Source organism: Gasterosteus aculeatus, chromosome Y (assembly GCF_964276395.1).
Source record: "Gasterosteus aculeatus chromosome Y, fGasAcu3.hap1.1, whole genome shotgun sequence".
In the NCBI taxonomy this organism is placed as follows: domain Eukaryota; kingdom Metazoa; phylum Chordata; class Actinopteri; order Perciformes; family Gasterosteidae; genus Gasterosteus; species Gasterosteus aculeatus.
In genome coordinates this window covers 19,561,061-19,588,367 of record NC_135709.1, presented here as the reverse complement: position 1 = coordinate 19,588,367, position 27,307 = coordinate 19,561,061, and the positions used below count along the sequence as shown (strand labels likewise).

The 27,307-nt window shown below is 42.0% G+C and overlaps 2 protein-coding genes and 1 long non-coding RNA gene across 7 annotated transcripts; all 3 read right to left on the bottom strand.

Annotated features, from left to right (window-relative positions):
* Positions 1-2,700: 2,700 nt before the first annotated feature.
* Positions 2,701-3,687, bottom strand: LOC144391144 (uncharacterized). Its single transcript, XR_013455029.1, has 2 exons — positions 3,581-3,687; positions 2,701-2,980 (listed from the first exon to the last, which is right to left on the bottom strand). It is a non-coding gene; the product is annotated as an uncharacterized LOC144391144 (long non-coding RNA).
* Positions 3,688-8,619: 4,932 nt separating this feature from the next.
* LOC120812364 (MOB kinase activator 2-like) lies at positions 8,620-12,638 on the bottom strand. Its single transcript, XM_040168289.2, has 5 exons — positions 12,256-12,638; positions 10,453-10,592; positions 10,257-10,353; positions 9,776-9,900; positions 8,620-9,678 (listed from the first exon to the last, which is right to left on the bottom strand). The coding sequence occupies exons 1-5, from the start codon at positions 12,336-12,338 to the stop codon at positions 9,440-9,442; spliced, it is 684 nt and encodes a 227-aa protein (XP_040024223.1). The 5' UTR covers positions 12,339-12,638; the 3' UTR covers positions 8,620-9,439.
* Positions 12,639-13,394: 756 nt separating this feature from the next.
* Positions 13,395-25,940, bottom strand: LOC120812357 (serine/threonine-protein phosphatase 6 regulatory subunit 2-like). Of its 5 annotated transcripts, none has more exons than XM_040168278.2 (25): positions 25,726-25,940; positions 24,236-24,380; positions 23,949-24,104; positions 23,748-23,846; positions 23,288-23,474; positions 22,354-22,491; positions 22,201-22,266; positions 21,944-22,056; positions 21,744-21,857; positions 21,494-21,614; positions 21,197-21,358; positions 20,866-21,096; positions 20,698-20,762; positions 20,498-20,613; positions 20,282-20,367; positions 20,097-20,174; positions 19,913-20,010; positions 19,772-19,829; positions 19,517-19,641; positions 19,222-19,397; positions 18,968-19,118; positions 18,565-18,644; positions 17,474-17,690; positions 16,386-16,532; positions 13,395-16,156 (listed from the first exon to the last, which is right to left on the bottom strand). In XM_040168278.2, exons 3-25 carry the CDS (start codon positions 24,074-24,076, stop codon positions 16,123-16,125), a joined length of 2,790 nt encoding a protein of 929 aa, XP_040024212.1. In that variant the 5' UTR covers positions 24,077-24,104; positions 24,236-24,380; positions 25,726-25,940; the 3' UTR covers positions 13,395-16,122. The 5 variants fall into 5 exon arrangements, 4 of the variants coding, with proteins under 4 accessions (XP_040024212.1, XP_040024213.1, XP_040024211.1 ...); XM_040168279.2 differs by having other exon boundaries at positions 25,691-25,939; XM_040168277.2 differs by having other exon boundaries at positions 25,512-25,814.
* Positions 25,941-27,307: the final 1,367 nt, after the last annotated feature.

Genomic DNA, 27,307 nt, shown 5'->3' with positions numbered 1-27,307 from the left:
GTGTGTGTGTGTGTGCTTGTCTGTGACTCAGCAGTTTTGCAGTGATACCTTGTAAGCTCAGTTTCCAACACCGTGAGCCTCGACTCCGTCCAACATGTGCACTAATACGCCTCCTATCTATCCTAGCGTGTGATCCATCATGGCCTGTCGGAGCGTGTGAGAGTGTGCCTGTGAGCGTGTCCACGCTATCCAGACTCATCCTTTCTCCGCCCCCCCGATCTCGTAGCAGACAAAGATGCTTTGGCAGGGCTTTAGTTTTTCCGATTAAACAATATAGCAAAAAGTGTTGAAACTTTTCAATGCATTGACACGCCCTGTAGGTGAAAAAGGGGAGAATAAAACCTCTGTGGAGATGTTTATTATGGCAAACCCTACTAAGATATATGAGAGCAAAACTAATCCAATTATTGTATACAACTCCGATATTTTTATGCAATACTGCAAACTATACAATGATTTTAAGGCACCTTTTAGTACTCTTTTTTTAGTACGTGGCCATTTAGTGTGACACTTTTCATCGAATAGTTTTCATAACGTCTTTGAGTGACATTTTGTTTTTGTTTGTGACATACCAGATTATTTGTTTTTGTAAAATAATATACTATGACAGTGTTTTCTTTTATAACAATCGATTAGTATTCTTTGTCACATATATTATCGTATTTTATGACTCATGACTTTTTATACTGTGCCATTTTTCTGACGTGATTTTCACATTCTATACTGTAACATCTTCACGGCAGCTTTAAGGCATTAAACGAAGGGAACCTACATCACCAGGAATTAACAAGAGTGACATAGAAAAGTTCTACCTCCCCTTTAAAGCCTTAAAACGAGTCTCTTCCCCCCAGTTGGCCTCAGTTTGAAAACCTCTCAATTGAGCTGTCACTCTTCGGTAACACTTCAGAGGGAGGCCGAAGTGGCCCAGAGGCAAGGATTCCAGGACCTGACAGTCAACTTTGGGAACTCCGTACTAACGCACACTTTGACCGCTAAGAACCTCGGCATCACACTCGACAGCCAACTCTCCCTGACTCCCAACATCACCGCGACAACGCGATCCTGTAGATACTCGCTCTACAACATCAGGAGAACACGTCCCCTTCTCACTCAGAAGGCAGCGCAGGTACTGATTCAGGCTCTTGTCATCTCCCGCCTGGACTACTGTAACTCCCTCCTGGCAGGTCTCCCTGCCACCGCCATTCGACCTCTGCAGCTCATCCAGAATGCAGCAGCTCGACTGGTCTTCAACCTTCCGAAATTCTCCCACACTACTCCACTCCTCCGCTCTCTTCACTGGCTACCGGTGGCCGCCCGCATCCAGTTCAAAACATTGGTGCTCACGTACCATGCTGTGAATGGATCGGGTCCAGCTTACATCCAGGACACCCAGTGAGCATTTTTTGGTTGAAAAGACGTTTAAAAGACGTCTATGCCCGACGTTGAAAAAACGTTGCAAAATGGTTTAAAAGTGAAAGTTGTTTCAACGTCTATTCGTAGACGTTGAAACAACGTCTATGTTTAGACCACATTTCAACGTGATTTTTTAATACGGTAATATTTCGTCTTCTCTTGTGTGCTATATCATTATTTTAGAGGTTTAAAAAGAAACTACGTCCACATTTGTAAGTTTACCACCGATATTATAAATCACGGTGAAAACGGGTCTATACGTGAACGTCTTTTCAACGTCTACGAATAGACGTTGAAACAACTTTCACTTTTAAACCAATTTGCAACGTGTTTTCAACGTCGGGCCATAGACGTCTTTTAAACGTCTTTTCAACGTTGAAATGCTCGCTGGTTGAAATGTGGTCTAAACGTAAACGTCTTTTCAACGTCTACGAATAGACGTTGAAACAACTTTCACTTTTAAACCATTTTGCAACGTGTTTTCAACGTCGGGCCATAGACGTCTTTTAAACGTCTTTTCAACGTTGAAATGCTCGCTGGTTGAAATGTGGTCTAAACGTAAACGTCTTTTCAACGTCTACGAATAGACGTTGAAACAACTTTCACTTTTGAACCAATTTGCAACGTCTTTTCAACGTCCGGCCATAGACGTCTTTTCAACGTCGGGCCATAGACGTCTTTTCAACGTCCGGCCATAGACGTCTTTTCAACGTCGGGCCATAGACGTCTTTTCAACGTCCGGCCATAGACGTCTTTTCAACGTCGGGCCATAGACGTCTTTTCAACGTCCGGCCATAGACGTCTTTTCAACGTCCGGCCATAGACGTCTTTTCAACGTCGGGCCATAGACGTCTTTTAAACGTTGTTTCAACGGATAAATTGCTCGATGGAAACGTACAAGTTACATACTTAGTCACAGTTGTCATGTTAACAGCCCTTAACAAGGACAAACACATTATTTTATTAATTTGCATTTATTATATATATATAACACTATACATATAACACTTTTCCTAATTAAAAACAATACAAAAATAAAATATATATTTCAGGGAAATGAACTATGGATTTAAAAGTGCAGAAACAACATTTCTGTGTTCAACAACAAAAACTCTGTGTTTGTAGACCATTTTTCTGAATCATTTGAACTTCATTTTTAGATTCTGTAACAAGATGTGGCTGTGAGTCACTTGAGTTGGGATAGTATACCTGAAATCAGCTGCATCTCCCTCATCCTCACTTGATGATTCTTTGTGTAAAGGGAGTCAGAGTGCACAGAACAGATTCCTCTGGTCAACGTGTTTATTCAATTCAAATCATTTTATTTTGTTCAGCTTTGCAATCTGTAAACATGCAACATCCTGTCCCAAAACCCCCAAAATGTAAAAAACCTTCAACCGGGAGAAACCTGAGGAGAACAATTTAAAGATGTACAGTACATCCGATTCCTACAACATAAATGATTCTAATATTGTGGATTACTAAGCCAGGGGTAAGGCAGGACCAGTGCAGGGACAACCATCATCAGACGTAACCTCCATCAGATGCAACCACCACCCGCAGAAACCTGTGAGAAGGGAAAGCACAAAGGCAAAGTTGGTCATTTGGGTTTATGATGACAGTAATAAACTAATAATAATAACAGCAGCAGGTGCGTTAGAACACTCATTTATAGATGGTTTACTTATTACATTATAAACAAGATAACAATTCATCTGCAACTTATGGTATTTCTGGAGTAACATGTCCAGGTACATTACACAGTATCATGATTTAAGCAGCAGTAACTTATAATGTGTTGGCCCTCTTGTTTACAGAGCACAACTTGTTGAATTCAGCCCTTCACCCTTGCAATCTGTATTTAGCCCCCATTGCTTTAAAAACGTATCTTCAGTGTGAAATGCAATAACATGTATGGGTACAGCAACAACCTAACGCATTAGTAACACCAAACATACGAAAAATATTCTGGGATGTTTACTTTTGGTCCAGGTCATCATGCTGCACGCTAGCATGCTCCAAGCTAGCATGCTAACTAGCAAACTCCCTGCGCTAACGCTAACTAGCTTAACAAAAAGGACCGTCTTTCCCGTATCGGGTGGGCAGCACAAGTAAAACACCCGGTTATAGTTCCATGTGTGCTTCATCCAAACACTCCCGTACTTACAGAGTAGTGGAGCCGGTAGTCGTGGTTCTATCAGCCCGTTCATGTCGCTCCGCTGCCGTAACTTCGCCTCGTCCGCTCGGAGCTCTGCAGGCGTCTAAGAACTCGCGCATGCGCGTTACAGATGTGAGCGGAGTCACGTGTTTACAAGTAATGTTTGAACCTGCCCGCATTATTATGTCTTAAACGCATCTTATTAACAGCACGCAGTCCGTAGTTTCATATTTATAACGTTTTAAGCGAAATATTAAATACGTTGAAATCACGTCTTCGCGTAGACCAAATTTCGCCGACCGGTTCATTAATTATTATGAAAATCTTAACGTTAATATCGTCTCTCTTTCAACCTTACGTTACATCATGACACATTTATCAACAAATTGACGTTTTCTGGCACGTTGATGTTTTATCCCATTTTTAGCCGGTTGAAAAGACGTTGAAATGAGGTCTTAGACGTTCAGACCTCATTTCAACCCGATTTCAACCATATTTCAACGTTGAAATTACGTCTTGTGCTCACTGGGATAGTGCCAAGAACTAACTAAATTTGCGGAATAATTGTATGCAGGAACAAGGCCAGAGTCATGGCGACATGGTCAGCATTGAATTAGATTGGAAAAACGACCCAGATTGCAAAATTAATGGTAAATTTACAATACATAACGGTCGTTGAATAACGTTGCGAACTTGTATATAATTGTATGTTGCATGTTGCAAAAAGAATGAAGCCGGATTAAGGATTTGATTGGGGCCTGGTCTTGGGGAAGACGGAGCACATGTTTTTGGAACATTACAGGATGGCGGACGGAGATAAATAGAGAAAACAGTTAAAAGATGGCTGAGAAAGAAATTCTCAGCACGGTCTACAGAGGGGACAACAATGACTTGTTATCCACCACTACTGGGGGTGGAGAACATGTGCTTTGGAGATTTCCAAAATGGCAGCCGGCAACAGTTAAAAGAAGAAAGTTGCACCAGATGTAACAGTTTCTGTATTTCCCACCTCCACTCTGTATTACCATTAAACAGTGTCTCCCCTTGTCCCCATTTTCCAAATGATCCTAACATTTTTTTCTTCCTCCATTCTTAGGACCATGTAATTTTTGCTTGCATTACAAACGGTCTATGGACTTTTTCTAGGCTCTATGTGATTCTTTGTTTTAACGTTTATGTAATTGTTCTCTGCTTACATTAACACAATTTTCCCATTTATTGTTTAAACATTTTTACAATTACTGAGTTTAAGAGAGACTCTAATCAGAGTCTGCAACACATCACACACAGACACACACAGCAGCAGCACACCTGAAGATGCACATTAGCACACACACCCATGGGACTTGGGCAAGAGACAAAGGACAGGACGCTGTCTGTGGAGCCGGTCTGGTAAGACAAAAGGGAGTCGTTCCGAGAGAGGTGCGACCCATAGGGACGTAGAGACGGTCAACAGTCCAGTGGGTGAATATATGTAAATAGTTAGTACAGAGGGAGACGTTTAAATGAGTGGGAAATAATGTGATTTGAGCCAAATCTGTAGACCTTGTTGTAAATAATTTGTTATTTTCTCTTAAACTTAGTGATAGGCTGCAAGTTGTTGAGTGTGGATATGAGATGTACAGTGCACGGTACATCTCATACAGCATCTTAATGACGGAAGCAAGTTTTAGATCATAGGATAACATTAGTAATAGCAGTGCAGAATTGGAAACTTTGTTACAGACCATCATCCTGTAATGATTTTATCAACAAACCATACACACATGTAACTACACATATGATATATTGATATCATTTTCTTTAGGAATAAATGAATGTTCTAGGTCACTAACAAACCATGAGTTGAGTTTTGAGTTCACAGGTAGAGAACGCAAGTAAGCTGCCCTGACAACTGAGAATGCAAATGCAAGTCCAATTGTGATGGAAAGTCCCAAAGACAATGGAAGAGCTCGCCAGCCGGCGTCGAACTTTGAGACAATGCAAAGAAGTCTGAAGCTGACCTGATGCTGATTATGATACGATGGGAAACGGGAAAACTTAACAAAAGAAGAGAACCAACACACACACACGTAGGCACCCCATTGTGCTTCTCTATTCAACAGCTGACCAGGGAATCCTGATCTTCCAACACCTCGGATCCCCCGATCAGTCTGATCACAGGACCTGCGAGATTCTCAGGATCAAGAAGAGAGTGGATCTCAATCACACGTCAATGACGACCACTACGCGTCGCCTGACCAAGCCTTTGATAACAAGAGGAAGTTTACACTCATGCATAATCCCACAAACACTTTAGTTTTTGTACAAGTTATTACCACACAACTTTCAGATTAAGAAAAGGGACAGAAACCCCTCATTTAAATCCATGCTAAAATGATTGAGATATACAAGCAAATACACACGGTTGATATTATTGTGAGAACAAGAGATCAAGGTTCTTGATTCATAATGTCCAAACATTTCCCTGATATAGAACTATACAGTAAATAGACATATTCACATTGAACATCTGGTCGGACGGTGAAAGAGATTCACATTTCCGTTGAGTTGTACTTATTAAGATAACAGTATTGTCCCGATTAAACAAAACATAACTATAGACACAGTGAACAACAGACAGGAATGCATCACCAATAATTGATAAACTACATTAACCTAAAAGCCACATCAGTAGAATGGAAGCTATGGGAATACCTGGGGGGGTCTAATGTGTTTCAAGTCACACACAGGATCTAGAAGACGCACCTCTACCCCTGCTGGAGCAGAGAGACATGACACACAAGAGGAGAGACCACCTGTCAAAACTTCCAAGTTCCCGAGCCTCTCTATAAACACTGTCCCATGGACAACAACAACAACAACCATTGAACATGAGAGATCCTGAAATGATCGAGAAAACACCTCCACACACAACTGGAGGTGAACCACTGCTGAAAGCTCTCACTGAAGAACCAGCAGAGAACAGTGACATTGACAACCGCTTCTCAGGTTTATTGGACTCATGATTTAGTAAATACAAACAATTGTTTATTTCTGTGATAACAGTCTCCACTATGGCCAGCATTCTATTCCTAGGTGGATGCTGTTGCATCCTCTGCATCAGGACTCTTATCATTAGAATCATCAGAGAAGACCAGCCCCATGATGCCGTAAGGTTTATTAAATTAATGTGTCCTGTGTCAATTTACACTGTACACATGACATCCGTGATGAAATGTTAAATCCTGGGAGAAGATCTTTCAATCTCTCCGACAGATTTCTTTCTCGTTTTATTCCCAAAAAGGGTTTTCGAGGGAGTTTTTGTTCTGTGCCAGGTACAAGTTAACAAGTGGTGTCCAGATGCACATCTTATGATTAGAATGTTTAGGATCAAGCGTGTCATATTGGATCGAACGTTATGCTAAACAAATAGAGATGACACATCTGACAAAACTGAGGAATTTGATGAACCGATCCCTCTGATTGGTTTTTACACCAAAATTGGTGTAAAGGGATGGATTGTAGGATATTAGAAACAAATTGACGATCCGGTTCATAAAATTAATAAAAATGCATATAGTGTACACCAGAATACAGCCATGATTCTGAAACTGTGTAATCAATAAAGCAATGAGAATATTGTAAAACCACTGTAAATCTGCAACTGTAATAGAATAATATCGATGCAGTTATGATTGTTTTTGATGTAATGTAATCAACTGGAATGCATGCATGTAATACTTGCACAACCACTGATATTGACTAAGGGTCATTCGAAATCTTAGTTACATTGAACTCACCAGAAGACTCCCAGAGGTGTGGACACTGACTTTCACACCTTTAAGCATTGTTATAAATACCTGTAGGAACCATTGTTCTGGAGTTCACTGGTGGAGGCGACAGACGGGCACTATGGGGGTCAAAGGACTGACCTGGGGCCTGTTGGTCGCTGAGACCAGCGGCTCCTCAGCTGAGATGTTCTTTTTACCACGACGCCATCTCCTTTATTAAATACATTTGGTTGTAACCTTGTGATCAGCGATGACCTCTGTCCGTCCGGCGTTTCTTCATTTTTGAACACAACACAACCTTACGTTACATCATGACACATTTATCAACAAATTGACGTTTTCTGGCACGTTGATGTTTCATCCCATTTTTATCCGGTTGAAAAGACGTTGAAATGAGGTCTTAGACGTTCAGACCTCATTTCAACCCGATTTCAACGTTGAAATTACGTCTTGTGCTCACTGGGCATGGTCAAACCCGACATCCCAACCCGAACTCTCCGCTCCGCATCTGCTAAACTACTCGTCCCTCCCTCACTGAGAGCAAAACACTCGACTAGGTCTCGACTCTTTGCTGTCCTTGCGCCGAAATGGTGGAACGAGCTCTCTGAAGACACCAGGACCACAGAGAGCCTTCACATCTTCCACCGCAAACTAAAGACACACCTCTTCAGACTCTACCGACTAAAGACTAACAAATTGTAGCACTTAAATTGTACTTGTAACGTCACTCATCTACAGCAAATTGTAAATTGGCTTATTTGCGGAAATTGCACTTTCTTGTTTCTTGTTCTCCTGAGTTTGTGCCCTATGGTTGAATGCACTTATTGTAATGTAATGTAATGATTCAACAACGGCTACTCAAGGACACCTTCATGGGGTGTAGTTTGCAAAGATGGGAGCTGGAACTCGTGGATCTGGCAGATTAAACAGACCTGCTGCAACCCATTAGTTTGCTCTCATAACGGATGCAGTAGTAAAAGGAGGTCTTGGGCAATTAACGCTGAAGAATGTTTTAAGTATTTTGACATTTTCTCGTTGTTTGGCTCATCCCCAAGATTTGAAATAAGAAGATGACAAAAGGATAAAGTAAGTGCTAACTTTCCATCTTTAAGATTTCTGGTGAGTGTTAATATGGAACAGCAGGCGAAGTGTGAGGCAGGAGTCGAAGTGTACAGTTTGCTTAGGAAGGTTCCTACCTGTGTAAGTGCAAGTGGCTACCATGATAAGAGCTGTTTGAATTATCTGACGCTAAGGAAAGGAGCTACAATGCTTGGATGGATTGTCATGGTTTTATTTTGTAGGCGCTGCGAGGCCAAAAAAACAATCATTATGCCTTCAGACTGCAGCGTACCATATATATACTGTAGCTGACTAGGTTAAAAAACGATGGACGCTGCTTTCCTGTGTTGGCAGCAGGTGGTGCTGCTGCTCTCTAACTGAATTTACAACATCGGCGGTTACTGCCAGACCGAGAAAAAACACATGAGATAGAATATTACAGATAATTGAGAGGATATATCTTTAAAAAAGAAAAAGAAAGAAATATATACATACATACAGAAAATGGTCCTTCACACATGCTTAGTACAGAGCACATAATCTTACTTTCCACATAGACAAGTTCAATCAAATTTGTATCGACATAAAACCTCAAAAAGGTTTTTGCAATAATTCAACATGTAATGATGCCACGTTTACATTGACCGATGCTTTTTATTTTTTTTAAATTGTGTGTTACCCATTGTTGTAAGACATCAATGACCTTGAATATCTTGACCATAACTAAATATAATACTGCACCAGTGTTAAAATGCAATATCACAGATTCACACAGTATCTCAATAACCGACGACAACTACATACAACTAGAGCGAGACGCGGCTTTTCGGGTCTGATGTACTGCTTCTTTTTTAACCATAACAGATAACTTATAGTCCCAAATACTGTTCATTCACAGTATCCAGTAAAAAAAAAATCCATGCATTTGAATTGTGGCCCAGAGTGGCGAGAGACACTTTAACTTGGAATCAAGATAGAACAAGTATGTATAACTGCTGAAAATGCGAGTGTACAATGTACGCGTGCTCCGTTTGGTTCAGGCCTGCTGTCTCAGCACTGCGATGAGGTCCTGCAACGGCTCAGTGTCCTCCGCCTCCAGCAGCGCGTGCTGTCGGCAGAAGAGTGTGAGGTGTGCAAAGAGTGTGTTGAGATGTGGGTGCAGGCCGAGCGCCAGCGTCTCTCTGTAATGACACCAGTAAATGTGAGCCAGAGTTCTGAAGAACAGCAAAAACACCTTCTGGACCAGAAAGATAAAGCCTGTTGGAAAGGCTGAACCTGGGAAGAAAAGAAGAGAAGAGTGAAGAGATTATGGCTGTGAATGGACCAGGGACCGTGATGAAGAACAATGCAACATTGGTGAGGAGCCTTTTACCCGCTTTAGTGGGGAATATGTTCTCATCAGTCAGTAGCTCCTGAATGTATGACATGGCATAGTCGAAGTAAAGCGGAGCAGAGCACTTTACCTTCCTGCCGTGGTCATCAGTCCAAACATAAACCCTGAACACACACACGGTAATTATGTTCAGCCTTATAAAGAAACATTGTGTTCCCATTGTCAAAAAGGAACTTTCAATATACTTACCCACAGATATCTGTTGCCCTCACTTCTTTTTAACCCACATTTTAACCCCATTTCAGTCTTTACATGCATCGTCTTCAGCCACAACCGAAACAGACTTAAACAACATCACTTCCTCTGGAGTCTCCAAAGTGTTTTAACAATGTTTTTTTTCTCACATTTTCACTTCCCAATATCCATCACTCGCTCTAGAATTCAAATAAAAAACCTCCCATTTACTTAAAATAATACCTGAGGGAAAGAATCTGCAATAAGACGGCGCTGGGTTTCTTACGTGTTGCCCGGTCCACAGGCCGTGGGGCAGGTGCTGGGTGTGCAGAACTCTGACAGCGCGCCGGAGAACAGGTTTATGTGCTTGAAAAAGGCCACAGCTGAAAGAGATCGACAGAAAAATGACACTTTCCACATCTTCCCCGTCTGTGCTTGTGCACTGTGTGGAGAAAAGGGGTCGTTTAACATGGTTCACTCACTGTTGCTGGCAAGCCACTCAGCCTTGTCGACGCCGGGCGGCAGCGCCGAGAGGGCGAGCATGTCCGTGTGGGGGATCTGCTTGCACAAAAACTGCTGCTGCAAATACGGACGCTCTCCCAGATTATTGTTATTAATTCCCCTAGGCGGAAGACGGCCCAGCGTTAATGAAGCAGACAGAAAGAGAAAGACAAAGTATCGCGGTGTAAAACAATCAATAGGTCACTGGATTATTACTCTTGCTGCAGTCAGCAGATAACGTGGTTTTTACACACACACACACACACACACACACACACACACACACACACACACACACGCACAAAAACAGTGCTGTAACTGCAGAGCTGTACGGCCAATAAACCAGCAGTAAATTTAATGAAGGCAGTCAATTTAAAGCCGGAGTCATTACTGATAGTAAAGCCCACTGTGGTCAGTACTGCAAAGAAAATGACTGAAAGGACCAACTTTGTTTGTGATAAAGCTCAAAGCTGAATGCTGAGGCCTGTTGGCTCTCTGACAGCAGTTGCTATAACAGCTGATAAGCTACAGGTAGTACCTGATAAACTTGTTACAATTACAGAAGTGAGTGCAGGGCTTGAATTAGGTCCCATTGTATGGAAAGTCCAACTCGGCAGCACGATTTGACTCTCATGCAAAGAAGAAGGTGACCAGGCAGCACTGTGAGGATGACGATCACGAGGGTCCCGCTTTGTTTCTTCCAAGCCGAAGACAGCTTTCAGTGCAAGTGAATGTTTTAAGTGTGCAGACAAATCAGGCAGCTGCCACAGTTGCCGTGTGTCGACAGTTTAAACGTCTACAGACAGAACAGCTGAGAGTTTCCCCCGGTGTGACATTGCCCACCGCGATAAGGGAAACACTGCTCTTTATGAGGCTTCACCCTGGTTTGAATATGCGTATGGGCAGGAAGAATTAGTATATTGGTCTAAACAGCCGGCCATTGTGCAAACTAAAAGGCCAGATGAGGTAGAGAGGGAGGAATAGTGACAGAGAGGAATGTAAATATTAGCTACACAAAAGGTACAGTAAGAGAAAGCCTGGTCTAGCTTCTCTAATTTCCACGGGAAGTACTTTTGTTAACATCCTGTTTTGTTCAGGTTAACTCCATTACCACTTCTGGGCTGCCAGTTGTCAACACACCAGCACAATGAACCCGGAGCTACTCGTAACGTTGTGTTTGTGTGTAAACACACACCTCCGTGACCCTTCGGACAGCAGGGAAGAGATGTTTGCCTTCACCTCTGCTGAAATAAAACAGTCCTTTCTAGTAAACAGTAAGCCGAACCATACAGCTGCATCCAAGAGCAAATGTTTGCCAAGCAGATTCAGCTGAAAACACAGTTGCTACAGGGCGTCCGGGTAGCTCGATCCCTCCCGTTCTGACCCGGGTTGGAAATTCAACCGTCATCCCCCACTTTGTGTACCCAACACTTTCATATCCGAAAATCTTTCAAACTACTTCTCAACATGTGTTGCCGGTGTTCAAGGAATCCACCTTAACTGATGCCATCAGACATATATGTAACACACACGCACACACACTCACACGGCCTTATCTGGAGAACATTCCTGAGTAAACCATGTGTGGCCAGCTTTCCACTTGTGTTGACTCTACCCGATCCATTACTATAACAACACGGTGCCTTAACGTTCAGAGTACAAGACTGCATGGAGGCGACTATAGAAAGACGGAACAGAAAAGGCCAAACGTATTTCCAGACGGAAGCTGAAACACGAGTGTAATGCTGATGAAGACATTTAGGAGAAAAAGGAAAACAACTTACAGTTTTTCATTGCGGATGCCAGAAGGCTGAAGGCTCTGACTGTCTGACTTCCTAGCCGAGGGGTAACTATGGCAACCCCCCATGGCGTGAAGCTAGGAGCAGAGGTGTTGGTTGTCCCAGCCCCAATTTTCCATCCTCACCATACTAACCCATACAGTTACTAGAGGCTACAGACAGCGTATGGGAACAGCTGCTACAGCACAAGCACCCTGCAACTCACACATTGATCCACACAGCTGACAAACACACAAAATAAGTTTTCCAAAACACACACAAAAAAAATAAATAAATAAAAAGTCTTTCAGGAGTTGAGGATTGTCCTCCTGTGCTTGTCCTTTTGCTGTAGTGATCTAGTGTCAGTGAGTATGTGTCTCCTTTGTCTCGAGTCCCACGCCCCACAGGCTCCTCCTCTCCCCGCTCTGGGCAGACAGCCAGGTTTCTCCACAACCCATTAAAAGTACCAAATTCCGCCCTCTGCCCATTCTCCACCCACTGCACACACACTCTTGTCCGTTCTCTGCAGAGATAGCAGGCAGGAAACAAAGTAAAAGGTGTTTTTTGTTTTTCATTTTTCCTCTGTGGCAGAGGACGAAGGTTGAGAAGTAAAGCGGAGAAGCTGCAGCGTGTGGGAATCTGTGCTTAACTTCAGAGGAATGTGATGACATACACACTGTGTCCGAGCCAAGTGACAACACACAACCACAGGGGAAGGGCATATGTGCATATATATATATATATATATATATATATATGTATATATATATATATATATATATATATATATATATGTATATATATATATATATATATATATATACATATATATATGTATATATATATATATATGTATATATATATATATAAACATATATATGAATGACTTGAAGCTGAAAAGTGCATATGTGAATTGTATGACCACTGTCACATGAACTCATTTCAGCTCACAGATGTGACAGGAGAGTTTATGTTTTCAGATGGTTGTAGCTTTGATCCTCAATGAGGAGCAAAAGGCAACATTAGGGCTCACCTGCCCCCCGAGGTAAATATTTGTGTGCCGCCACGGACCAGAGTCCTGCTCCGTCTTTCTCTCTGTACACTAGTGCAACAGGCTGTAAATGTGAGACAAACACTCATGCTTATTCTTGGTCTGACATATTTATTAGGTTCATATCTGAATGTACAAGCAAAATTGACAACAGGAAACAGACACATTAATCCCTAAATGAAGGAGAAGAAAGGAAACAAAAAAACCCACCAGCATCAGTCCCCACATACACACACATAATGCAAGGAAGATTTAAAGTTTGAAATGGCCGCAGAACAGACAATCGGATGAAGTAACAATTTAATACCCATCGTCTCTGAATTCAAGTTTTCTGCATACACTGTACGATCCAGCACATTCCCGACGAGGTGAATGAGGCTAATATGCAAACTTACTGGCACTTAAAGATAAATGTATTGTTCCTCATGCCATTATGCATTAGATCACATCCTACCCGTAGCTACACTGCGCACGCAGCCCTCTCAAGGAGTTTCTCCTCTAACCCTGACTCAAACCAACGCTTATTTTACACACCGCCACTTCAAAACACATCAAAGTGTAAAACATAATAAAAGCTCAAATATCTGTGGTCCAAGATGAATCTCTCAGTCTTTCTTTGACATCCTCTCTTACTGTGGATAACTCCATCTCATGATGAAAACAAAGGAGAGGGAACAAACAAAGACTGGCTTAGATTGCCTGAGACGCCTTTGCTTCATAGATATGAAAGCCAGTTGTAACATTTGTGGGAAGACACACTTTGGCAGAACGCATTGAAGAAAAAGTATTATAAAGTATCTACATCATTTACTGGTTGAAGTCAAACGTTCAAAGTGTGGCGGTGCTTGGCATCACCAAAATACAAACCAAAAGTGCTTCTTGAAAAAGTGCTTTTTAAATAAATACAACAATGCAAATTGTTCCATCGGCATATATGCAATTACAAGAAGAAAGACGACATAAAGCAAAAGCGTCGGGCACAGGCAAACCTGAAGAAGAACACTGGTTTACAACAACTTGGGTCTTGTTAGTGTTATGATTAGATTGTAGTTAACCAGGTATAATAAATGAATCAGCAATTCACTTTGTGCCAAACCTTAACGTGTTGATAGTCTGCAGCGTATGATTAGTTTACTGATCATCAGTTGGTCGATAAACTATCATAAAACCTAGATCAATCATAATTTCCTAAAAATCAAAACAGTCCAAAATCAAAAGTTAGTTATAACATTGGATGAATAAAAACTGCAGATTTGGAAACAGATAAGGTGACGTTTGCCCCCAAAAATCATTAATGCCTAATTGATGATCAAAATGTGTGCTATGCTAAATAGTTTTCTTCTGATGAACTACATCAAATCAACAACTGTGTTAAGCTCTACTGGGAGAAGTAAGCATAGGCATACAAATAATAACAACATGAGGATGAACATAGGTTGAAGCATCAGTTTTGGTATTATTTCAATGGCCACCAACTATTTCTTCCCCCAATAAAGATTTGTTAACCAAGTATTTTGTTTCAAACAGAATGAAAATAAGACCCAAGCTCCTAACCAGCATTATACTTAAAATAATGAGGTCAAAGACCAGACTACCAACTCTCATTTCACGCACACTGACACTTGCACAACCTCTCCTACGTCGAGGTTGTGCAACAGGAACTGATGCCGGGATATTAACTGAAACACAGATATCATTATTGCCTCATTTCAACAGTACAACACACACAATACCTACACAAGTTGCCACCTGCAAATAACCGCCTTTCCATACATTGGATTTATTCCAAAAATAGATATAATGTTCATATTTACGGTTTATATTACGTTTACATATTACCAAGGATAGCCACAACCTAATACACACCAAATCAAATTTCACAATATTACATTTCAACAGCTCAGAGGGTGATATGACTCGGTGTGCGGACATCAGGTTTCTTTGCACGCATGTAAGGAATTAGTTGTGTATACATGGGTGTACAGCGCCATCTGTATGTGTGTGTGTGTGTGTGTGTGACCTCTGCCTGATGTACAGAATGTATTCTCAGGCCACACCAGTGTAACACACACACACACACACACACACAAACACACGCAGATACAACAGCACACACACTTTTCAACATTGAGGAAGAGTCACAGTATCCCCAAATCTGAGGCTCCTAATAAAAACACCTATTTTCCTAAAGAGAGGGTAAATGTTTTGCATGATCAAGTCAAATAAATCTTACTTGTATTGCGAAATAATTTTAGTTGCATGTATAAAAAAGCCAAATTATCACTCACATTTGTACCAATAAAATATCTGGCATGAAATGCAGAAGAGAAAATGGCTGCTAGCTTTGCAAGCATCTTGGCTTTTGTAATTTTGACTAATTATTTGAATACAGTTTATACTAAAGTGTAAACAGTCAAATGCTCGAACAGAGAAAATACTCTGGGCTGTGATTAAATGCCCAGAGAGCGGCTTTGCTCAAACAATCTGAAATTTGATGGCGAGTTTGATAAAGGTCAAATTTCAGACTTAGATTTTTGTCTTCTGAAAGTGCCACGGCTGGCCTTCAAAACACACATCAAAACAGACGGGCGATGTTGTCTAAAATATACATTCATTCCAGGGGTTCAGTTATAATTTAGTCATGAGAAGGTAGAAGAGATCAATGTACACGTGTGTAAATATGTGTCACTCAGGGCTTTTTTGACCTCCACATGGAGTAGATATCATTCTTCAGATATGTGAGGGCTGCTAACACAAAGCTAAGCTGGTTGTGTGTTGAATGGAGAGGTATGACTGTGTGTGTGTGTGCCTTTGAGGCATCGTTAGGCCGGTCCATTAGCTGATGCCTGCGTTTCCCTGCAATGAAAAAAAACAAAATTGGTGAGGATTAAAAAAAAGACAGTTAGGAAAGGAAAATTGGGTTTGTTTATGTTGTTCAATGTTTACTATTATCCACCAAGATTTATAGAAAGCTACTACGGATAATCCTGGTTGTTATTAGATAAACTACAACATTTTGTCAAGTTACCACATAGTGGTGTTATACCGCTCTCTCGCTCACACACACGCACATATACACACTTACTGTGTGACAGCAGACGACTGGTCCGTTGGACTGGCGGTCGTCGGGTTAGGACAGTCTCCACAACGCTTTTGCTTTTTGCTGTCTTTTTTGTTGCTTTTCCCCTTGTCTTTCATGGAGAGTCCTTCACCTGGCACCGTAACTGCTTCACTGCAAAAGAAGAAGAAGAAAAAAAAGGAAGGAATTACCAACATGGGATTGTCAACAGACTGAAGATGCTACTTTCTGCCAGTGGCAAAGTTCCCCCAAAGTTGCTGCTTTCATCTGTCCGCATTGGCCATTACCACACCGAGTGCACAGTGCTCCGTGCAGCAACGTGTAAACCCACTTACTGTCCGTTACTGACCAACATCAAAGTGAGTTGCGCAAACAGTGTCTACGGTATCACACCCAAAGTTCCTCTAGTAGATATTTGAATCGAGCATGCTTGTAGCTGCACGGTTGTTAGTAACTAACGTCTTGTTTGGTTAGAATGTGCTGGATTGGTAGCATCTTCTGCTCATAGCATGCTATCTGACATACTGTTAGTAGTGTTGGGGCTCTGAAAGAAAACAAAATAATATATGATTTAATTCACGTTAAGACTGAGATGACTGACTAAGACTGAAAAAATCACCAAAGTTATCATACACTGATCTCATCTTTTGGTGGCAATTCCTACGATACCATTTATTATTATTTTTTTATTTTATTTTAAAGCCGTGTGGTCTGTTGGTCACGCAACAGTCCACACAGAATCATCGAAAAAATCCCAATGTTGAGACGTTGGGATGATCCTGGAATAGGGACGGAGGTCCCGTAGGTTCTCTACAAGCCACCGGTTGTGAGTTAGTATTTTTCTTGAATGAATGAATGAATTAGGCTGGTCTGGAATTAAGGCAAGTCAATGTTTCATCAATTCCTGTTAAATGCAACAAGCAAAAAAAAAGAAAACGTGGCACATATGTGCTTATGCTGGACTTTTAAATCCTTCATGTAGAATTGGGGAGAAAAACTCTATAAAAACACATAACGTACACTAAAAGAAGAGGGATACGCTGCACCAATAAAGACAGAGCAGCTGCACGTCACTTGTGTGTGACTGTGTCTACCTGCTGAAGACTGCCCTTTCATTTTTGGCGTCCACGGTGAGCCGAATTGTCTCCTTTCCAGCCCCAGTTGTGATGGTTTCCGTGGTGACCGCGTCGCTGGTTGACGACTCGCGAAGAGTCTTTCCCACCTCCTCATCACTGTCTGAGCTGCTGGAGGAAGAGCTGTCTGACGCTACCAGTGGAGCTTTTCTCGCCACACAAACACTCCACACACATGCTGCAAAGAGCGAAGAAGAAATGATCCAACTTTAAATTGGAGGTACACTGATTTCTCTGGAGAGGTCTACCCGTAGGAGGTAAGAGATTGACAGACAGGCCCGGTTCAGACCTGGCAGTAACGTGCATCTTGGGTGATCCGAAGTAGAGTTGTGAATGCACCAGAGACGCATTGCGATCCAATGGCTCAGAGCATATTTGGAGATGTTCTGGGCCACATATGGTCACATTCTTTTATTAGCTAGTACGCAAATGTGGCCTGGTCCACCCAGACGGACCGCCCTGCTCAAGCCTACATGTGTGCGTCTGTGTGCGATTGCACACAATACGGGTTTATTTTTATACAGAGCGTGGTAGTGATATCCGATCACAAGCGGTCACTCAAGCAATGCAATGTCTGAACTGGCACATCTAGGGCTCTTCACTCGATATGGATGTGGCTCAGCTGGGAGAGCGGGTTGCCTTTTGACCCCAAGATTGAAGGTTCAATGTTTGCTTGAGGACCAAGCCCAGTGCAATGCTGCTGAATGCTCAGAATTGGTTAAATGCAGGAGTCAAATTCCATGCATGTACACTTTCTCTTTGATTTGAATGAGAAAATGTGTATAAACTTTTGACTGGTACTGTGCATGAAGATTATAATAACGTTAAAGCGTTACAATTTTTTGAGATTCGATCACCCAAAATGCATGTGAATGCAAAGTCTGAACAGGGCTTATGAGCCTCTTAGTTAAAATGACTTTATCAGCAATATGCCAAATCAACTGTTTGACTGTTTATTCTTTGAATATATTCATTCTAATAATGGAATGAAAAGTCAAGTATGGTTCAATTGAAGTTCTCAAATAAAAATGTGCCGTGCTTCAGCCACTTACGGTTCTGATTTGGTTTAGTGTTGCCTGATCCGCTGAGCTCAGAGTCCACGGGAGAACTACATCTAGGGCCGGTTTCAGAGCTGGGGATGAGTAACACAGAAGAGTAAACCTGCAGATAGTGCAGTGCAGTACAGCCAATAAACTACTCAAGTTAAATGTAAGGGCGAGTTCTTTCCCGTTTAGGGTGTATCTATGTTTCTGTTCCAAAAAATATATATATAATTCCAAAATGATTTATCAAACAAACCACTATAGGAATGTCTTTATTTTGTATCAATTTGTAATTACTGAAAGGGTTATGCACACATTAGTTGACTTTTATCACAGTAGTTTGATCAAAAAGTAATCTTTTGGATGCATTTCTCACATAAGCTTCTAATATTTAGATGCCCCTCAAACTTACCAACAGAAAGGCTGGAAGTCAGAGAACTTGGCCCAACCTTTGTCCTCTGCGCCGGCTGGTTTGGAGTCTGGAGTGTCCCAGGCAGAAAAGCCCCCTCCTAATGAAGGAGCCTTTGAGTTCGCCTCCTCAAAGTCTGCTATCCAGCCACTACCTGGATGCCATGAGAAACATGCTCAAACCATGCTTTGGCCCTTATATTTGGGCAATACCCATATTGAATATTATGCATTACTACAAAATACAACATGTCTCACTCTTAGTTCCATCGGTTTGGCTCTGACTTGAGAAAGGATCTAGGTCATCTCTCGGCTTCTCTCCTTCCACTGAGTCAGAGTCTGCTGCAGTGTCAGAAGCCTCAGGGACAGAAGCTTCAGCCCTATCACAATCTTTACTGGCTGCAGGGCTCTGGGATGATCGTAACCCACCGAACCTTGAATCACACCAAACAGTTGTTGTATGATATACAGAATTAAATTAATTAAATTATTTAAAAAATAAAATAAAGCAATCCAGAGCATTGATCATCAGCATTTGTTGCTGTGCGTCTACCTGTTACGGGACTTGGTTTGTGTTTGTGCAAATTTCATCTCCTTCTCCTCCCAGATCCCTTCTTCATCATCGTCAAAGGGCTGAATCCTCTCCTTGGAACAGGTCTCAAACACAGCTGTATTAGACTACAGAGGACAGTGCAGATGTGTTTAGTAAAATCAGTTTTAAGAAATTGACTAAATATATTTACAGCCAAAAACAGTCCAGAAATACAAATTTACGAAACATTTCTGTAAATTACATTGAATAACTCACGTTGTCCTGTCCTGCATCAATGTTTATATTGATCGCTGCAATTCGGTCAAACGTTGCTCTGCCATAACAGAAGTAATCAATCAATTGAGACACAATAACAGCAGCACTCTGTCAGACAGAGAAGAAAGTGATTTTATTTACCCAATACTGTCATCATGATCAGTAAACTCCTCATCATTGAAGCCAAACTGATCCACAAAGTTGGCCGTCATCTGTTGGATCTGGTAGTCTGAAAAGACCTAAAACACATTATAATTTTTGTTAAGACCATCTGTGATAACAGAGAGCTTCAATAGATAGTGTGTGTGTGCTCATGTACGTCTACCTGCTGTAGAGTCAGTTCTTTTGGGAAGGGGCTCTCCATGTCATCCTCTGAGGAAGAACGTGGGTTTCCCGTACCAATCTGGAAATTGAATAAAATAGATGTATCTCAAATGTCACGTTTGGAGTTTGAGTGTGTAATTATAGACAGCTACTATGTCCTGTAGATGCGCATGCCTGCATCTTTACCAGGTCTATAGTGTTCTTCCTATTAGTCTCTGACAGGGTCTGGTCCACAAAGGTTTCCCAGCGCCCTCTGTAGTCTTCTGGCAGCTCTACATCCAAAAACACAAGAGCAGCAGCATTGAGGAAAGCGTTCTTCCAGTAACAATCTTCAGGCTGTTAATCTTCTAAATTCCTTCTTTCTTTCACACAGGGAAAGGGAGTACACCCGTCCGCCCTCACCTGTAATGAGACTACTAATCTGTGTGTGAACTGGGCCCTTCTCCAGGTTGTGGACTACGGTGTTGGCAATTCTGGTCAGATGTCCCATGTATCCTCTTCTCATACCACCTTCTGACCTGAACACAAGTTACCACACACTCCTGTTATAGGCAGCCGCTGCCTGTTCGCAAAAACAACATTATGCCAAAAAAGATCCTTACTGCATCTTATCATTCTCTTCCCAGGCCTCCAGAATCCTCTGCACAAGGTGACAATGCTGAAACAACTTGTAAGAGAAAGAAATAGTCAATAAATTATTTTTAATCTACGTTACAGCCGGTCAAATATACTTTAAGCATCTAGCTTGAAACAAAAGCGGAGACACCTACATTAGTCACCATTAGATTATGTGCAGAGTTTTCAGGGGGGGCTGAAGGTTCAGAAAGGGCATCAGTCGAAGCCTGCTCCTGTGAGCCACCCTGTGGGGAATTGGATTTGTCCTGGGCTCCCGTGCCAGGCTGAAGTCTCATTTCATGGGCACATGGCCGGAGAATAGCAGCAACACAGAGCTCTACCTGGAGGTGCAGGAAGTTGTTCCACGTATACTTGAAGAACAAGTCCTGAAAAAACGGAATGTTTTCCGATGGGACATTTAACATCAACAAAAGCATTGCTTTTGCAATTATTGGGCTAAAACTGCAGCATGCTTGCTCATTTCACCAGAAGCAGGTGCATTGTATTGAGTCGGCAGAGTTCCTGTGCTACTACAGCGTGACTGGCAGAGCTGGTGTACAACAAAGAGGCCATCAGTCTGGCTACGTGAAGGCGCGTGTTCCCCAATGGTTCCTTTAGCACACCCAGAGAAGTCAGCATGGGATTCCGCTAAAAGCAGACAAAATGGATGGTAATTCAGGGAACAAATGTTTAAAAAGGTTTAGCGGAGATGCGGTTCACTGATGCAACTAATAAACGTTGCTGATGCTAACGGTTACCAAACTCTCGATCTTTGTTACGTACCTTGGGTGGCTCCAGAAGTAGCTGGTGGAAGTGTACTAGGTGTGGTTGGATAGCTAACAAAATGCTGCTGTTTACAGTGTAGCTTCTCTCAAATCCCTGAGCATCCATGACACCATCCACTCTGGTATACAAGGAGACCAAATGTATGAAAAGCAGGAAAACGATGGATAAAACCTTTAAGAGAAATGTGACCCAACTTCACAGAGTATAACTTCTTTCTAAAACAGATAAAATTGCTTAAAACTCTCACACAGGCCTCCTGATTTCCAGTAATGTGAGAATCACTTGAATTGCATTGATGATACAGCTCTCAGTACTTTTGGCTGAGAACATATTCTGCAGCAACTGCTCCACACACTCCTGCCTGGGGAAACAAAATGGAGGATGTCATCGCCTCCACTAAAAGAGTGCAGGTTTACGTGTTTACGTGTGTAAATCGGTCTGACTTACGACTCCAGCACAGTCAGCAACGGGTCAGGCTGTGAAATCTCTGCAAGCTGATTGGCCTGGTCTCTGCTCAGACGAATGATGTCACACAAAGTCTGAGACGCATTGGACTGCCTCTGTAAGAGACACACAAAAAAAACAACACAAATTCACCATGAACATTGTGTCCTGTGAATTGTTTATTCAAAAAGGTCTGTGTGCTAGTTTCAGTAAAGATAGTAGTTAATCATTAACATATAAATATTGAAATGCCCTTTTACCTCTTCATCTCTCTCAGGGTGAATGAGCTCTATGAGTCTCTGTGCCAGCTTCTCTTTATTCAGCCACTGTCGAGGCAACGTCACATTATAAGTGCAAAGTAAATAACCGTGTTAAAGTGTTTCTATGAATGTTTCTATTGATTTGTCTCATACAATAAGTGTCTCAAGCCTTAGAAGAGGTGGCTCGACACAGCTGATGAGCCTTAGGAGGACATCCATCATGGCGGATGTGTCAATATGCTTCAGCACCAACAAAAGGAATCCCTCCTTCCGTCGCAGGAAACTAATCACCTGAACGCAACAGAGAGCAGAGGTAACGACATGACTCAAGAAGATTTATAAACTAAAAATGGGTGTCAAGATTAAAATCAGGATATGTACATGCAACCTTTCTTTCAAAAGTTGTATTTGACCTTATTTGTAAAACAAATAAAAAATATATCTCTTGGGTAAGTGGGATATTGTTATTGCAAAAAACATGCCTTTAAGTATTTAAAATATATACATGTACGGTATATATAAAAATAACCTATTATAGTCGCCAATATACAGCTAACATTACATCTCTATTTAACTCTTATGCACCTGCAAGAATGTATATTTATACACACATTGTAAATTAATGGACTGATCCAATACATTTGCACATAAACATATTACTAGTAGTGGTGAGAAGGTATAGGTTCTTTTAATTTTTTGGGTAATTGAGTACAAGTGGCAAAGACATCTACAGAACCTTTATTAAATTCGGCAATTGTTATTTGAATTCCATATCATGGACAAAGTGAAGGTCCATGTCACCAGAATCCTTTCAAACCGTCCCTCTATAACATAAACAACCATCCGTAATGTCTGTCACAACAAGTCCTCACCACTAGCAGGGTAATACCTGAACTTTGTTAACTGCTTTATGCGTTGGAACGTCTGCTTTTTTAAATAAATAATTGGTTGAGAGAAATTCTCAGTGTGAGCAGTCGTATTATCTTGCCGTAAGCACCCGTCAGACAATAAACACAATAAACATGGATGCCATCTTCTTGGTGTACGCCCTTTGATTCAGCTGTTACGAGTTACGTGTGTGCGTTACCTGCTCGGTCTTCCGTGTGATGAGGTTTCCAATTGTCTTGCTAAAGAAAGATGCCAGGAGGGGGTTAAGTGGGGACGGCTGCTCCAGGAAGGCATACAGCGTTTCCAGCAGAGGCTCATCATTACCCAGCTTATCATTGATCACTCCCACATCACACGTCAAAAGCTCACAGGCTATGTTTGGATATCTGAAATAAATACAGAGAACACATCTTACAGTCAAGCCAAGCAGAAACAATACAAACCGATATTGTCTACATTAGAAGTGCTAAAGTAAAACTGAAAAAATAGTAACAAGAGTTGTCCTGATTTTCACAGGGTGTTGTCCCACAGACAATTAACTAGTTTGACATTTAGTAGTAACTAGTTGCTTGTAAGCTATGGTGAAGAGCAGCACCAACAGAATCCATCTCTTACTGGATACAGTATGCCAATTCAGCATATTCTGCACAACCACCTACTTGAAGCGCTTTGTCTCCTGTACACAGGCAGGGGGCTCTGTAGTAATCATACGGACAAGGTCCTGCATGCAATGGTCCTGGCTCACAAACGAGAGAAGTCTACAAATTCATAAGGATCAGAAAAGAAGCACCAGTTAGCAATGGAAATGCAATAATAAAATAATATCCTGCTGATATGTTGTACATGCACAATTTACTGACCTTCTGTTCTGGGCCTTGCACTCCTGCAACACATCTTCCTCATTCATTAGCTCAATGAGCGTGACATCCTCCTTGTTCAGTAGAGCCTCCAGATGAGACGACGTGTGCAAGTCAAATTTCCAAAACATGGCTAACGTCACAAGCACACACACTTAACTGTGGACCAAAAGAGGATGTGACATGGTCACCTATCATGCATCATGAAGGTTGAGCATGCAAGTTAATGAGCATTTTGAACTGTGTGCTGATCAATTCACTTTGTGCCATAATATAATGCATTCTCTTACATATGGACAAGGAGCAGTTTCCTCAGTCGGATCTTGCTAAACAGCCATTTGCCTCATTGACAATGCACGGCCTGGACAACCATCAGTGTCAGCAAATTCACACAAGGAAGTCACACACACAAACCCGGGAGATATTGACATCAACCTGGTAATGAGAAAATAAGAAAGCACAAATGTTACAGAATGGTTTGAAAGAAGAGTTACCTTCCCTTCCCATCATGCGAGTCTGCGTACATGATGTGACTAGGCTGCACTCCTCTCTGAAAGGAGCAGGAAGCAATGCATCTGTAATTGAGTTAGTGCTGCTCGGAGTATTGACATCACCCAGCTTTGAGAACGGCCTCACGCTCACAGTTACACTAGTAAACAACCACGGGATTCAACACAATGCAATACAAAAAAGGGAAGACATTTAACTTTGGTGCGTGAGAGAAATACTAGGAACAGCAGTCCAATGGACGGCTGACACAAGCCAGTTGATCGGGTGACGGCTGTTGACTCCAGCATGAGCTGACATTTCTGAAACTACATGGTGCAAATTTGAGATGTGTGGTGATAATGGCAGTTGAGGGAGGGATCTTCGATTACACCCTCCCCCCCCATACACACACACACACACACACACACACACACACACACACACACACACACACACACAGCAGACCACGATAACAGTGGAGAATCCATCTTAATAGCCGATGACTCAAGACCTCATCCATTGGACTACACGGTAGATTATGATAAAGGCACCTCGTGACGTTGTGCAGCGTGTTTGTCTAAATGATGGACGTGTGTTAGCATGCACAGTAGAACATGTGCAATATCATTACGCACCGCATTACAATAACGACCGCTGCTTAATGTGGGTATTCCTTCGAAAATAAAAAATGTTGTCTATAAACGACACCAAATGGACACGGCTTAATAAACAGGTGTGTTTTTTTTTCGTTCAGACTAATAACCTCTCGAATTACCCAATAGCTAAATCAGGCATGGATTTAAAATGCCATAGGGTTACAACAGCACAACCTTGATCACATTTATTTTTTAAAGCAGGCCTTTCCTCGCGTCCTGAGATCAGCTGGTAACGGTTAGCTAAAGCTAGCTGTCAACGGAGGGGAACAGCATATAGTGCAATGAAGTAACGGTTCACTCGGCGTCACTAGCTAATCTTACCCAGCCAGCTGTCTTAACCGAACACCATGTCAAGACGACCGATCTCTATCGGTCCCGTTACGTTTACAGTGCCCAACGACGGCGCCTTCCCCTCCCTTACCTTGCGCGCAGGACGTGAACCAGCCCGCTAGCGATATACCTTCATTCGGTTGTTAACGTTACTAAACTAACGTTATTTCGATACGTAAACGCCACCGGGTGGCTCAAAATGCTAACAGTGGCTCGACCTGTCGTCCTTCCGATTCACAAGCCCCCGACGCGTCCTTCCGGTCAAGTTACCGTAACATTTGTTTACTCCCCGAAGCGACCGTTACCGTGCTGCCACCCGGCGTCATCTAAAAGTTTGGTCTCTCGGGTGACACGCCCTCGGCGTCGACGCTGTCCGGGTGAAATATTTCGGCAGGAAGGCACCCAAAGGATATCTGTCACGTTTGCGAATCAAAATGGCGGGTACCTATAACGTAATCAAAAGTTCAACTGTCCGTCAAGAGGGTGAAAGCAGAAGGCTGCTGGCTATTCGCTTGAGGTCACCCTGGGGGGGGGGAAAGGCCCTTTTAGGGGCACGGTGATACAGCAAATAATTGGAAACAAAATATTCTAGTTTTAATTCTCAACGTTTGGCTTTGAGATCAAAATAATAATAAAACATTTTGCTTTTAAAATAGAAGTCTTTGGTCTCTGGCAGTGTTGGCAGGGACTGTCCCTCACTTTCTGACCTCAGATCTTTGCAGCATAGCGACCGAATGTTTAATATTTAAACATACGTGTGATAATACAAATGTGCAACTCAAGCACGCTTTAAATGAAGCTCCAGAAAAAGGATTGCAAAAATGAATACAGTGTTCATCAGTCAGTGTGTCGGCCCTCTAATCCCCCAGTGACCATGAACAGGATTATGCCCCTGTGTCATTTATTATTTTACCATATCTGAAGCTTCACTCCTCTTGGTGTATGTCTTGATGTATGGTTAATAGTGGAATAAACATTGAGATACGTTACGTAATTAAAATAAGCAATCTCACGATGTTGAAATACTTAAAAGCAAGTAAAAGAACCAAAGTCTGGGCAGTATAATCTCTGTACACGTGACATCTATTGCACTTCTGGAGGAAGAGATCCTTCCTCCATCGCTCTCACTAAGGTTTCTTTGGGTGGGGGAGTTTTTCCTGTGATGGTGTGAGGGTCCCGGAATAGAGGATGTTGCATGTGTACAGATTGTAAAGCCTCCTGAGGAAATTTTTTAGGGATGTACAAAATAAATCAATTTGAATTGAAATTGAGCACTGCAGATATTGGTCCTTTAAAAAGTCCCTGCAAATATTTTGCATAAAAGTCACGAAATTCTAACCATAGACATTTGAGGGGGCGCAGTGGTGTGGTGGTGAGCACTGTCGCCTCCCAGACCGAAGAAGGGTGGCTAATGCCAATGCTGGCTGGGATTTAATCAAGTAATTGTAAAAAAAAAAGTGCAGCCAGCATGTCAAAGAACATTTAAAAAAGATTCCATGTTCGAAAACAAATATTTGAAAAAAATCCCCAAATATTTTGAAAAAAGTCATGAAATTCTTACTATATATCATATTAGGGGGCACGATGGTGAGAAAAGGACGATGTCCTGCTCTATACCGCAACAAGGACCGTAACCACTGCTACTCACTAGACTCTGACCGACTGCCTCATTAAATCATGGATGCAATTTTCTCAAACTCAACTGTGATAAATCCGACATGATCATCATCGGTCCAAATTCTCTCACCAAAACCAGTCAAAAAGTCTGACATCTCCACTCTGGCCCCCTCCTACCTCACCGACCTGCTCCATCATCTCCTTGCATCCCTTTGTCTCTCTGCTCCTTGACGCCGACCACCTATCCACCCCCCATAGGACCGAGCACTG

Excerpts from the sequence above, each read along its gene's own strand:
- LOC120812364 (XM_040168289.2), bottom strand. The coding sequence starts at position 12,338 with ATGGGGGGTTGCCATAGTTACCCCTCGGCTAGGAAGTCAGACAGTCAG. Across the intron at positions 9,901-10,256 it reads GCCTGTGGACCGGGCAACAC|GGTTTATGTTTGGACTGATG; the intron begins GTAAGAAACCCA and ends GTGTGTGTTCAG. Across the intron at positions 9,679-9,775 it reads CATATTCCCCACTAAAGCGG|GTTCAGCCTTTCCAACAGGC; the intron begins GTAAAAGGCTCC and ends TTTTCTTCCCAG.
- LOC120812357 (XM_040168278.2), bottom strand. The coding sequence starts at position 24,076 with ATGTTTTGGAAATTTGACTTGCACACGTCGTCTCATCTGGAGGCTCTA. Across the intron at positions 19,830-19,912 it reads GATCATGATGACAGTATTGG|AGCAACGTTTGACCGAATTG; the intron begins GTAAATAAAATC and ends CTGTTATGGCAG. Across the intron at positions 17,691-18,564 it reads CACTAAACCAAATCAGAACC|CATGTGTGTGGAGTGTTTGT; the intron begins GTAAGTGGCTGA and ends CGCTCTTTGCAG.